At 40.6% G+C, this 14,875-nt stretch overlaps 1 protein-coding gene across 5 annotated transcripts in view; it reads right to left on the bottom strand.

Moving 5' to 3' along the window:
- GSK3B (glycogen synthase kinase 3 beta) overlaps positions 1–14,875 on the bottom strand; it is a 239,934-nt gene that overhangs the window by 47,990 nt on the left and 177,069 nt on the right. For all 5 annotated transcript variants that reach the window (XM_065400070.1, XM_065400102.1, XM_065400086.1 and 2 more), the window contains exon 7: positions 13,329–13,426. In XM_065400070.1, coding sequence (XP_065256142.1) covers positions 13,329–13,426 — 98 coding nt within the window. The remainder of the gene's footprint in view (positions 1–13,328; positions 13,427–14,875) is intronic.

Here is a 14,875-nt window from a genome sequence, read left to right as displayed (position 1 = left end):
ACCTGCATCCCCAGAGTTCAGTAATTTAATTCAAGGAAGTTTTAGACACTCAAAGTCTTGACACAAGACTTGTGAATCGGATCTATGCCTTTCCTGGCCTCTGAAAGAGTCATGAGCAACTGGTACCAGACCAGACCAAAATAATCAATACCTCATTCAAGGAAGGAATCTTCCCTTTCTCCTTGACACATGCAGTAGTCTGAGCAATGCCAAAGAAAAACACCCTGGACACATTGGTTCTAGCCAATTATCTCCCAGTATCAAGCCTCCCATAGCTAAGCAAGCTCACAGAGAAGCCAGTCAAAGGCAAATCACAAGCTCATCTTATTGAAGGAAACTTATTAACTTGGTATAATCTGGATTCAGGCCAGCACATGGAACTGAAACTGCTTTAGTGGCACTGATGAATGATCTCCTCCTGTCAATGGAAAGAGAGCAGACATCCTTTCTTACCCTCCTTGACCTCTCTGCATCATTAGACATGGTCAATTACGAGATATTGTTGTTTTGCCTGAGAGAGGTGGCAGGCATCCAGGGTTATGTGCTAAAATGGACTGAGTTCTTTATGGAGGGACATACCTAACAAGTAATTATGGGAAAATGCAACTCCATCAGTAGACCCCTCGTTTATGAAGTCCTAAAAGGATCAATTTTCTCTCCAGTCCTTTTCAATGTCTACATACAACCACTAGGTGAATTGATCAGAGGACATGGACTCAAGAGCCAGAAACATGCAGGTGACATACAGCTCTACTTATCCTTCACCACACTCTAGCTATGTGGGACACAGAACTTTATCTCAGTGGCCTGTCCAAGACTGTGGAATGAACTCCCCCAGGAGCTAAAGACCATCACAAACCTCAACATCTTCCACTCTAAGTGCAAGGTGCAGTTCTTTGATCTTGCCTTCTCTAATGCATGCATAGCAACATGTACATTAAAAACAAAACAAACAAAAACCCCGACAAGAACAAGACACGCCACTGCACATACTTTACCCCCTTTGGAGATCAGATAAATGTGATAGCTGTTAGTCATGTCACTTAATGCACTATTGGAAGGCTCTCAGAAACTATGGTGAAGAACCTATATAGAATAGATCAACTCAGAGACCTTTGATTTAGCTTCCTCCTCCATTTCCAAAGAACCATTTGTAGTTTTAGATTATATTCCAAACTCTCTTTCAAATTCAGGTTAACACATCCTAGATGAAATTGGTGTCTGATTGGAATGCAGCAATATTTCTCTGAAAATATCAATATTCATTTGGAATACTAGAACTTCCATGCTATATACTAGGGACCTTTTGCCTCAAATCCTAGATAGCCTTGGCAGTACTGAAGACAGTAAGTTTGCATACAAATGCAGAGACAGATACTTCCTGATACTCTTTCACATGAAAAGCTTGGATAATATAAAGTGTGTATGTAAACCACAAGGAATTAGGACTTGTCTGAAGGATTTCTGCAGTTAAATATCCAAAAAGATCTGTGATCATGTTGATTTTCCAGATCTTTCCATCTTCTCTGTGAAACATCTGTGGTTTGCTAACAAATCCATTGTGGCAAGGTACAGGGGGTCAGAGAAGTTTGGCTTACTTGCTTTCTAAGAAGCTGTATTCTCAGAAATAGGCCATAGTTCTTGAATGCTAAGACAGAGGAAGTGTGTGTGTGAGGGAATCTGTTTACTTAAAGGAGGTAAAAGCCTGACCCTTCAATTATACAGGCTTCGACACAATTGTGTAACTGGTAGAGTGATTTATTTAGCATTCAATGTATTTACTCTGCTCTCTCGTGTGTATCTAATGCAAGTATGAAAACAACTTGGTGCTGTTAACAGATTCAAGGTGCTTTCAGCTCATAGCAGCGATAGAGATTAAAAGAAAAAGAAAAGAAAGAAAGGAAAATAGATGAGTGAATGTTTTAACGTTTTATTTCTACCAAATCATGTAATTCAATCCCAAAATCAGCAGAACAGTTACCCCAAATGGTAACTATGTTGGTGTTCTAGATATTCAGGACATGTCCTCTAATAAAATAATACTGGACAAAGATCTGCTGAATATATCTAATACTGTACTTTGTTCTTTTACATTTTGAGTTCTAGGTATACTGGAATGCAAAATTCATAAATTAGTATGTCTGTTTACAGTAGCAATCACAAAAAGAGACAATGTGTAAAACTTTCTAGTGTGTCTAAGTGACTACCTAATCTGTTTGAAAATGACAGTTGACAGAAGGAAGCAACTGCAGCTGGAGCTGAACTGGAGAGTGAATCTGAGAATGAAATAGGGCTGGATGTAGCTTGCAAACAAGAGAGTGTCTCGGGGTGGAAGACAATGGGCAAGACACCACTGTCCTTTGGGGTATCCTAATCATTACCATCTGAATAATCAGGAGGATCATCCATAAAAGAATTACAGTAGGAAATACTCACTGACAAAGTAGATGCTTTCATAGTTCTCAAGAGAGAGGGAGTGGTGGACAGACCAGATTTCAGTGTCTTTACAGGAGACCTCCCTCTTGACAACTGATCCACAGAAGGTGGAGCCCACCCAGGCCATTATTTCAGGGTTCCTGAAGAAAAAGTGACTGACTCATGGACATACCTCAGCAGGCTTTGGGGAACCTTTGTTCATGGATACCCTACCTCCAGAAGTGTGTGGGGTCTCTCTCCCCCAGGCCCTGTCAGAAGGGACAGGCTTCTGATCTGAGAGTTCTGAGGATATACCTTGGACTCAGTTACAAGTGGAATTTTTGGATCCATGCTTTCAGTTGGAAAAAATGCATGAAAGTGACCTACTCAATTCCACTGTAGGAATAAGATAAGATACCTCTCGGAAAGCAGCCACAATATAAGTATGATTGGCATTGCACAAAGAAACCAATGGTGCTTGGTGGCGACAGTGTACTCTGCATGAAAAGAGAAGGCTGCACTTCTCTTGAAATAGATGTATTCAGCATCAAGCCCCACACCAACCTCTTCTGGAATTGAATCCTCTTTGCTAATACTACAGCTAAAACAAAGCTAAGAAGGAAAAATCAGTTGCACAGAAGTAAAGGAGACTAAAGGTGCTGAGAACTGGTGGCTGAAGGGAACTGGGGCACCAGCTCCTTACATAAACTTGCAGAAGCTAAATGTTAGGTTGTGTGACAGGGCATAAACAAGAGCCCAAAAGCTGAACTCAACACTAGGGGCTAGTCTACACTAGAAGTGCTACATCGGCGCAGCTGTAGCGTATTTGGTGAAGACACTCTATGCCAACAGGAGAGAGGGTTCTCTTGTTGGCATAATTACTCCAACTCCACAAGAGGCGGAAACTATTTTGGTGGGAGAGTGTCTCCTGCAAACATAGTGCTAGTGTTGACAGCGCTTAGGTCGCTGTAACTTGTGTTGCTCAGCGGAGTGGCTTTTTCACACCGCTGACTGATGTAAGTTATATCGACATAAGTGGTAGTGTAGATTTGCCCTAGGAGTGCACACGCTCCTAAAGGTGGGGATTTATACTGACAAATATTCACAAGAAAAAACTACTACTCTCATACTGGTTTGTTGAAAGGTGTAATTAATTAGCTGTTTACAAACTGAACCGCAGAAGAAAGGTGCTAGAGATGTGCCAAGTACTTATTAAAAGATTTTAGGATGGAGGAATCTCAACCTACAATACAATCAACTTTGAAGTAAATAATCTGAAAGGGTGACAGAGGAGAGAAAGCTACAACTCTGACAGTCACATAACATTAAATGGAAAAAAAAAAAAAAAAAAAAAAAAAGCCAACCAGAAACATGAATTTCTTTTGTTAACAGAAACAAGCACAACCATACACTAGCCTAGTAAGACGCTCCATTGCCATGGTTGACATGCACACAATTGTTCATCTTCTTATGCTGCCAGCAATTGCTGAAAGTGGGGAAATTACATTATGCAGAGAAAGAACTGAGCTTTTTGAGGGAGGCGGTTGCACAATGGCAAGAAAGAAATGCCAGAACACTTCCTCTATGAATGGAGAGAGAGGATTAATTTTAAACCATGTCAATACTAGCAGGTGTTCTGTAGCACAGACAGCCCATCCCAATGGCATACTTTCACTCCATACAGGATCACATCCAGAAGAAAAAACATTCTTCCCCGCAATTTCTTCTTTGGTAGAAGCAGCTTTTCTTTGCCATTTAGCTACTATAAATGAATGTATGTATTTATTTTTTCAAAAACTGAACCCAAAATAGTACCTTGATATTTGAGTGTGAGCCATGTATTATATTTGCAATCCATTTTTAACACTCAGCTCAGTAGAAGTGTTACAGACTATAAAATTACTCACTGGTTAGATTTCTGACACTTTACAGGTCTCATGTTTTAACATTTTCCTTCATGAATACCAGACAAAAATTATTCTTCCTATTCCAGCCTGAAAGGCATTGGAAGAGAGGGCACAGTTACTGTTAGTTTTTCTATAATAGGTGTAATCCTGCTGTTAGCTCAAGGAGTCACTGTCCAGGTTGGGAACAAAAGAAAACTTGCTGACTTTGTCTTACTGTACATGGAGATAACTTTAGAGAAGCTCTATTAATACTTTTTTCAGTCTGGACTGCACCATTTGGAATGGATTTTTAGTAATTCTGGAATGGGAAAACCACTTTGCCCTTCATACTCTTTTATTGTAAGTGGGTTCCTGTTTAGTTACAAACTGACAAATGAAGGCCTGTCAGTATCCAGGGGTGAATGGATTAGGTCACTATCACTGTCATATTCTTCTGGAGAAGATGAGGATCTCCTTTTCTTTAAGAAATCGTCTAATGGTGATGAACTGCAGCAACAGACTTACCTTCAGATGATGAATTGCTCCTTTAAAAACACAAACTTGTTTTTATGTTTCACAGAATGATTCTCACAGGAAGAAGAAAGAACTCTTATTTGCCCTATAGTAACCATGGAACTTTGAGATGCAGCAGTCAGTGTGGATCCCACAGCAGGTGTGCATGTGCCTCAGTCAGTGCCCATCAGGAATGCATATATGCCCTGAGCCTCCATATACTCCCATGTAAGAACATAAAGGGCAGAGCAGCTGCAAACCTCATTCTGTTCCCTTGCCATGGTAGCTGAGGACTCCAAAAGCAGGGATGGAAGGTAGGTAGTGGGATCCACACCGAGTACAACTCCAAGAACTAGTTACTATAAGGTAAGTTCATTCTTCAGTGTATGTCAGTGTGGACCCCGCTGTAGGGGAGTGGCAAGCAGTACCTCCTCTGGCTGTTGGGATGAAAGGTTTTAGCTGTATCCAACGGACTGTAGTATTGCTCTCCCAAACTTGGCATCTGCCCTGACATCCAAGTCCAATGCACAATGCTTGACAAAAGTAAGTGGGTTCCTTCACATCTCCGCCTGGCATATTTCGGAAATTGACATGGTTCTGAAGCAGGCAGATAATGTCACTTGTGGTCTGCTAGAGTGCACCTTGATGTACACCATTCAGCTAGTAACAGCAAGATACGCCATCATATCCACTTTGATATTCTTTGTGATGAGATGGCCTGGAGATTGAACTGCTGGCTACAACCAGAGACAACTGGGGAGATAGAATCAAATTGCGCAGACTGTCAATGTAAAGTAAGGCTCTGGAAACGTCCAATAAAATGTAACTTCTCTCCTGATACAGTGTGGGGCTTCAGGAAGAAGACAGACAGGTTAACTGGTTAACTCAAACTGAACTCAGACTACCTTGGGAGGGAACTTAGGGTGAGGTACCTATGAAATGTCATGTAGGGAGGGTCAGCTGTAAGTGCTTGGAATCCACTCACTCTTTTTGCTCTGAGTTCCAAGACATTTATGTGAAGTCCCAGGTCATCTTCTGTGGACCAGGCCCCTTGTGCTTATAGGTGGTCCAAGCATTTCTCCCCCTCCTGTCCTTAACGCATCCACAATTAAAGTCCTTGTGAGAGAGGGGGCTGAGAATCTCATGCCTCCTTGTACAATCTCTAACCACCATTCCAGTTCTGCAAGGATGTGAGATGACACCAAGACTTTCCTGACCATCTGGTGACAGAGCGGAAAGTAGACTGATCTAGGCCAGAGTTTTAGGGGCCATAGATGAAGTCTGGCAAGCAGTGTCATGTACATGCACATCAATGTTTCATCTAATACTCCAAGTCAAATTTGTACTGTTCTAGACAAGTTTGATTTTATCTTGAGTAGTAGTGACTGCAGCGACAGGAACTTGTCCCCAGACAGGTTCGTGCTCTCTGATCTGAAATCGATCATAGCTCCTATCTTCTAAGATGGTAGAAGAGGTGATATTTTCATAATTGAAGAAGGCCCAGTCAGGCAAACAGAGATTCTGCATATTTTAGACTCACTGCTGCCTTCTGCTGGGACCTGCCCTGATCAGTCTATCTTCCATGTAAGGGTAGATGTGGACACGCTGTCTTCAAAGGCATGCCATTACCACTGCTAGGCATTTTGTGAAGACTCTTGGTTAGGGTGGAGTGATTTATTTTTCAGTGAATACTTTTGGCAAAAAACACAAAACAAAAACAAACAAAAAACAACCAACCAAAAAAACCACACAAAAACCACCCGCCCGCTCAATAAAAACCAAAAAACCCCACAAAACAATCAAAACCAACCATTCTGAAATTTAAAGTTATTTGATTCATCATTTTGTTTAGAAAATGTTTCTATTTGATATTCAAAACATTTCATTTTGACATGAACACAGTTTTTAAAAATGTTTTGCTTTGGCAAAAACAGACCTTCAGTTTTGTTTCTAAATGAAAAAATGTTCTTTGGATTTTTTGGTTTGGCAACAGAATAAAAAAAAAATCAATTATTTGCTCATCTCTACTTCTGGTGCCGTTGAGAGTTTGAATGATACTGATACTGGTAGTGATTTGGCTCTACTGAGAATCTGAAGTACTTCCAGCGGGCTGGGAGGACGGCTATGTGGAAGTATGGATCCTGTAAGACAAGAGCCATGAACCAGTGTTGAACCTGTAGAGATAGAATAATGGAGGCAAGCATTACCATTCTGAATACAAGGCTGCATCTGCATTTGTTCAGTCTCCTCAGGCTGGGAATAGGACAAAGACCCCCCTTCTTTTTTGGGATGAGGAAACATCAGGAATAAAAGCCTCTTAAGACCCTTATACATTCTGAGCTCTCCTATGGCTCCTAGACAGAGCAATGAGGCCACTTCTCTTTGTGACAGGCTCTCATCAGAAGGATCCCTGAAGGGGATAGGGAAGGGGTTTGTGCAGGAATATAAAGAGTAGACATGAACAGAGTAGCTATGAGTGAAAGATGTCCAAACATCCACTTGTCTGATAGCAAACCAAGCCCAGTGAAAAGGGGGAAGGAGGCTCCTGATACATCCATCAAACCTGCTGCCTCTGTGATGGTGCAGGGCGAATGACTGAGTAGGACGACGGACAGGCATATCTCCTAGAATTGAGGGGTTTTTTCCTTGGCAGGTATTCAGGCTACCGACTCGGGGAATAGGATAGCATCCTACTGAGGCTGGTAATTGCATAACTTTTGGTAAAGAGATAGTGTATAGATCCCCAGGGATCTTAACGTGACCTGCGAATCTTTCAGTGAATGGTGCAGTCCATCTGTTCTGCTGCTGAAGAACTCCATCCACCCAAAGAGCAGATCCGTGATGGTGCTTTGTACCTCTTTCTGGATGCCTGATGTTAAGCAGCCATTAAGACCTGCTCATGGTGACAGCCATGGGCATTGGCCATTGACCTCGCAGTTGTGTTGGACGTGTCCATGGCCCTATGATCTCATTCAGTTCTTTTCTGTTTTCCTGTAGAATTTTTTGGACATTAAAGGGATGACTCTCCCATCCCAGATAACAGTTATATTTTGCAAACAGGGCCTAGTAATTCATAATGCAGAGCTGCGCTGAGGTAAAGGAACATGCCGTGCCTAAAGAGGTCCAGTTTCTTGGGTTTTTTTCCCTTCAAGTTGCCTTTTGTGGACCTGGGCTTCTTTTGAAGGCACTCAGTACTCTCTTCCACAAATTTAGTTGTGGAGGAGAGAGTGGCCAGAGTCTGCCTTTGCTGGTTCAAGTAAACCCTCGTTGATCAGGAGAGCGATCCCGGCTGGGCTTGTAGAGCTCAGTTTAATCAAATAGCTTGTGAGACCGTTCCTGGATTACTGTTGTTTTGATCTCCAGGTCTCCACGACCTGGGACAGAAAGCTCTGGAATCCTTACAGTCAACCAGTTCCAGTGCCATGTCCTCATCTAGCAACGACAATTCTTTAGGCAGGGACTGAGGTTGCTGCTGTCCCTCTGTTGTTGCCTACTCCTGGATGTCAGCATCCAGCACTGAAGTGGGTGCGTTTGTAAATTTTATGTTTTTCACTGAGATCATCATACTACATGTGCCTTCTGAGCGAAGTTTGGAAAAAAGCTGTTTTTGAAATAAAGTTTATGAATGTCTGAAAATACAGAGGGAGCGTTGGCTTATGATTAGAGGAGTGAAGCTGGAGTCAGGATTACTGGAATCTACTCTTGGTTCTGCCACTGATTCAGTGTGACTATGTGCCTCAGTTTCCAAGTCTGCCTATGGTAACAGTAATACTTATCTCATTCAAATGCATACAACAGAGGTATGGGTACTAGTCTCAGAACCTGCCATCCCTGGCTTTTCTGGGTTGGGCAACCAGCACAAACTCTCCTTAAAGTATGCATTTGCTTCTTCAGGTGATTGTCTGAAGATGGTCTGGTTCAGGAATGATTTGCATGCTACCCCTTAAACTTTACATTATCCTCACCTTCATACAAAATAATTAATGGAGATATCCCATCTCCTAGAACTGGAAGGGACCTTGAAAGGTCATCGAGTCCAGCCCCCTGCCTTCACTAGCAGGACCAAGTACTGATTTTGCCCCAGATCCCTAAGTGGCCCCTTCAAGGATTGAACTCACAACCCTGGGTTTAGCAGGCCAATGCTCAAACCACTGAGCTATCCCTCCCCCCAAGCACCTGCGGGTCTCATACTAATCTGCCAACTCAGCAACCTGTCAGATTGTTTTATGTTTTCTAACTGCTAGTCAAATTCTTATGAGAAACCCTCAAATTGTTCAAGGTGAAAGAGGTCTCACTTATTCTTCTATCCACTTGTCAAAGTTGTTTGCTATTGATACAGGTATATTTGTATAACCTTCATCAGCCCCATTTTTAGGCTGATGGACGTGCTTGAGCCATGCTATCATATTCATCTTGAATCTTATCAGGACAGCTTTCTCTTTAGCATACATACTATACAATCCCTTCTGTTCTTTACAAGGGAATTACCATACTGGATCAGACTAGTAGTACATCTAATCAAATACCTTTTCCTGATGTTGACCATTAACAAATGCTTCAGAAAAGGGTACAAAGAAATCCCATAATGGACAATTCTGGAAAAAACTAACCCATAGGAGAAACTTCTTCCCAATCCATCATTTAGCGGCTCGTTTATACCTGATGCATGAGTGTTCATATTCCTTCAATTTTAGTTCAATCTAATGTAGGTATATTTTTAATGTGAATGTGGATTTTCTAGTATGAGTATTAGTTACAATAGTGACGAGAGGTGAAGTACACACTTTCTTTTTAACATGTACCGCTCACACATTTTCCTCAAAGGCACAAAAATGGATGCCTGCTTCTGAGAGTAGTTAGGGAATCTTCATATCCGGCTGAAACTGTGGGTATTTCCCTCATTTGTTTCCCCGCTACTATTGTGAATTCTACACTTAATTCCATCATTTCTTTCTCACTCCAACTGAAACTACATCTACGTCCCCATCCCATCTCTTGCCCTGAACTACAATGCTTCAAATAGCGCTGTTTTATTTGTAACTTCTCCAGTCCTCTTTGTTATGCTATATTATCCTTTCAGCAACAACGCTTTCTGTGTTATCAGCTCACCATGAATACTTCTCAGTCTTCTGGACTCAAAATCTGCCATCTGATTCAGACTCAGCTTGTCTTAACGCCTTGATTACAAGGTGTTTGTCTGATATGCCTTTATTGATACAGTTCCTATAGTGGCAAAAGAACTTAGGATATCTTAATTTCTATGCACCAATTCACCCACAACCAAACTTCAAGATAAAGTAATACAGAATTTCCCGAACAACTTAAAATGTCTGTTGCTTAAAGAAGAGACCGCCTTTGAAAGAAGTGGCTCAGAAAATTCTAGTGGAAGTTTAGGAGAATGGAAACATGCCTATTTGGTTCCAACTCTCATTCCCTATCCAATCATCTTCAACAACTTTCTGATATAAGCCCTTTGTTTACTGTAGCTGAAGTTTTTCCACTGGGCATTCAATACCCTTCCCCTCTCCAAGGCCTATGCCAAAAGCCTTAACAACTTCTTGGGTACCAAAATCCCAAACCACTTTCCAAATCCTCTCAGATGCCAAAAGCCTCAAATGCACTCTACCCAACAAGCTACACACTCTATCCTCTCACCCCATCCCCTTGTCAACTTCAACAGTGTACTTATGAATTGTCAATCTACCAAATTTTGTGTTGCAGAGTTTTGTATGTACATACTGCAGGACATTCCACTATTGTGATTTGTATTTTATTTTCCCCAAGAGAGCTTCTAGAATCTGCATCTACATTTTCTTGGTAACAAACAGCATGTGGTCAGAATAATGTTCCATGGCACTTGCCCACTAAACTTCACAATTCCGGTCACATTTCCTTTAGACATCCCTGTGAAATTCCACTCCCTTTTGCTACTAACCCAGACCATTCTCTCCTCTTCTAAGCTTCACAGAACTTGTTCCCTTAGCTGGTCAGAGAACATGACATCTAGCACTTCATCATAGTCATTGCTCTCTGGAAAAAGCAACAGAGAGTCCTGTGGCAACTTTAAGACTAACAGATGTATTGGAGCATAAGCTTTCGTGGGTGAATACCCACTTCATCAGACACATGTAATGGAAATTTCCAGAGGCAGGTATAAATATGCAGGCAAGAATCAGAATACCCCTCTGATAATTGCTCTCTAGATACTCTCTTACCACTGTGTCTTCTCAAGTGAAGATCTCAGGGTTTACTACACAGTGGAGTACATCTTACATGTATAATTGTTAATATATATATCTAGGGGGGCATGTACCATTTTTCGATTTTCATCTAATAATGGGACAATACGATCATTCAGGATTTCCATGTCCACAGTTAGAGCAATGCTCCAGGAACCTACTTCTGCTGAGTGGAAAACCATCTCAAATACAGCTCACTGAAAGTCCAAGCTTCCAGAATGCACATTCTTCCAACTATGATAGAAAAAACTGTTAACACCTGTACTCTTTATATTCAGCTATGGATCTGTCAATTAAAAATGAGGATAAAATTTATGAAGGTGGTGTTTAAAATCTGTACAAGATCTACATGCAGTGACAATTCTATTAAATTGTTTCTCTTCTTCCTTTGTGTTTATACTAAATTGAGCTAAACAGAATCATCTCAGCCAAACTGAATACATGGATCCCGAAGAAGAGCTCTGTGTAGCTCGAAAGCTTGTCTCTTCGCCAACAGAAGCTGGTCCAATAAAAGCTATTTCCTCACCCACCTTGTCTCTACATGGATTCTGTACAGTTATGAGTCATGGATGAACACTTCCTATACTGACTGGCTGATACTGTACAAATAATGAAAAATAACTACACAAGCATTATGCCAATCCATGAACTCTGGCTGGCAGACAGCCTGTCAACCAGAATACATCTTTCTTCTAAATACTATATTTCCACTTGCTCAGAACCAAGTCAATGGCAAGGCAAAGCACACCCATTAACTCTAGATAGATCTGTTTTATTGAAATAACCAGATTTCTAAGGGAGCGAGATGTGCCTTTTTGGACTATGTCACCCTGATGTACAATTAAATGATCTTATATTTACATAATATCTTTACTCCTGAAGAAACTATATATTGATATACAAACAATAATCATTTCATTGATGAATAAAGTGGATTAGGGAGCAGACCATACTAGCTGTTCATAACAGTTTAGGGCAAAGTGTGAATACCACCATATTTATGAAACTACAGGGGGAAATCTAGGGACCTAGCCAAACAGGGATTCCAGAGCAAATACCACAACTTTTTGCAAGCAATGCTTTGTACCTTTAATGATCACAAATGTTTGCAACTGTAAATTTTACATCTCATACAAAAGAATGGCATTGTGAGAAGCACCACACCACACTAGGACACTGTTTCAGTACAACTTAAAAGGAACCTACCACTTAAGGAATCACCAACACTTCTTGTCAGAGTCTCCCAAGTTTTCCTTTGAGGTTTCTCTGCAAGTACTGACCCAGCTTAAACTTGCTTAACTTGTGAGTTATGACATGTTCACAGGCTAAGGTGCTACAGGGCAGCAGGCAAATCTGTTCCTATCTAGATTTTTACTTTTTTCTAATTGTGTTACAGGCTCTGCTGCTAGCATCTCCTATTAAGATTAGTGGGAAGCGTCGGGCAAAGATCCTGTTTTAAGTTGCTTATAACATGACAAAACTAACGGTCTGGGCTGAAATTTTCCATGCCAGGGGTCAGCTGTAGGCCAATCTTTTTTGGAAAATTTCAGCCAAAATGGTTCAACCATTTCCAAGAATGAGGCTAGGGAAAAATAGGTTTTGCTCATGTTAAAAAATTGAGATTATTTTCCTTGAAATGCCTTAAGACCCCCATGCTCTGAAGTATTTTTGCTGTCACCATGAAAATCCACCTAAATCTCACTAAGTTACAAGCCACTGAAAAACTGCAGTTTGCACATGCTCAGAACAGACTTTGATTTTAGCAGCTAAAATCTGTGAAGACTGAATTCTCTCTGAGCACACTAGAGCCCCTCACAGCTCAAAGTGCTGACTATACTGCCAGTGCACCAGCCCTACAGGCTGAATGACCATGCTCCATCACTTACCAGCTCCTACCTATGGCCAGACTGTGCAACTGACATCCCCACAAGAGTGACTGAGCATGCTCCAGTGCAGGGCTAATTGGAGGTGGGGGACAGAAACACTTCCCCTGTAATTGCTGCTCCCAGCTGCTCTAGGCTGGGCCAGGCAGAGTGAACAGACTGGGATAAGGAGCCAAGGATGAGGTAAGCGGGGAGAGAGATTGGATGAGGCGCCTGGAAGCCAGTGGAGGGGAGAGGAGAGAGAGATCACATTAGAAACTAGAACCTTAATTCTAACTTTCAAGTGATTTACTTTGCAATCTTAATAATGTTCTTTTAACCTAGTTTTTGTGTGCAATATATCTATCTTCAAGGAGGGAGGTGGCGACCCAAGAGTAACTTGAATTCCATACCTTGATTATTTCCACCAACTGATCCACACCACTGTCGCCTGGAAAGATTGGTTGTCCAAGTAACAGTTCAGCCAATACACAGCCTGCTGACCACACATCTGAAGAGAAAAGGGGGGAAAGTGTTTCAGTTATATATATATATATATATATATATCATATCAAATTTAACCCATTTAATACATTACTCTGTGTTTGGTTCTGTACAAGATACAATTAATCAAGAGCACTCAGCCTTTAGAACTAAAAGACAAACAATGAAGACATGGAGACCCTCTGGTAGAATCAGAGAGATAAGATGTATCAAAAAAGTCCATTAATCAGTACATATTAACACAGACACACACACAGACAGAATACATACATATACATACTCCTGATCCCTTCGGGTGTATCAACTGAAGGATTAGTGATTACTCATATCCTGTTTATACATATATATCACATCAAATTTAACCCATTTAATATATTACTCTGTGTTTGGTTCTGTACAAGATACAATTAATCAAGAGCATTCTGACTTTATATCTAAAAGACAAACAATGAAGACATGGAGAACCTCTAGTAGAATCAGAGATATAAGATGTTTAAAAATAAAGTCCATCAATCAGTACATATTAAAACTCACCCACCCACCCACCCACACACAGACAGAATATATTAACTGAAAGATTAGTGATTACTCATACCCTACTAGTGATTACTCATATCAGATCTTTAGTCATGTTATACATACCGAGTGTGTAAAGACATTTTCTACCAAAGGACAGGTGATGCTTTTTGTTGTTTTTTTTAATCTAGGAGCACAGACTCACTGTTGTGTCATTTTATATATATAATTTACATATACGAAAAGATGAATCAGAGCTGCAAATAGTGCTAGCATTAAATCAAAGAGAATTTGGGTTGTGCAAGGACAGCAGACTCAGACTGTAATGGCACAAAATTTAAGCTCCAAATTTCACCCACTTTGAAATGGTTATATTGGAATTATAAAATTTATGAGAACTTTCAAACTTCAGAAACATTTACAAACATTATCTGAAGAATTCTGTTGGGGAATCTAAATTCTAAAAATCCCCTCTTAAAATATCCACCTTTCCCTCTAAAGTATTTAATGTAATCATAACTGTTAGACAGCAAGATGATATGCTTTCTGCTTGTGTCCCTTCTAGAGCTGGAATTCACTATTCAAACCCAGTTTCCAAAACTGTATTGACATTGAAGCTCTTGCACAAAGAAGAACATATACAAAAAGCCACAGCAATTTTAAGTTCAAGTAGAAAAACAGTAGGGAAATTAATGGAAAAAACTGAGGAAGAGAACATACTCAAGAAAAGATCTATAAGGGAAGAAATTCTATTTTAAGCTTCTAAAACAGTATATACAATGGAGATTAAACACAAAGTGTAAAGCTTAAAAATATATTTGGCATCCCAATATCTTATACTGTTTTTTATTCCACAAGCAATGTCTTCAAAAGTGCCTAAGTGACAGGCTCTTTTGTAAATTTTACCCATACTGCATAGGTATGACACACCCATGCCGGA

The sequence above is a fragment of the Emys orbicularis genome, chromosome 1 (assembly GCF_028017835.1).
Source record: "Emys orbicularis isolate rEmyOrb1 chromosome 1, rEmyOrb1.hap1, whole genome shotgun sequence".
In the NCBI taxonomy this organism is placed as follows: domain Eukaryota; kingdom Metazoa; phylum Chordata; order Testudines; family Emydidae; genus Emys; species Emys orbicularis.
Note: the sequence above shows the minus strand (reverse complement) of the source record. Positions and strands in the feature narration are given on the sequence as shown.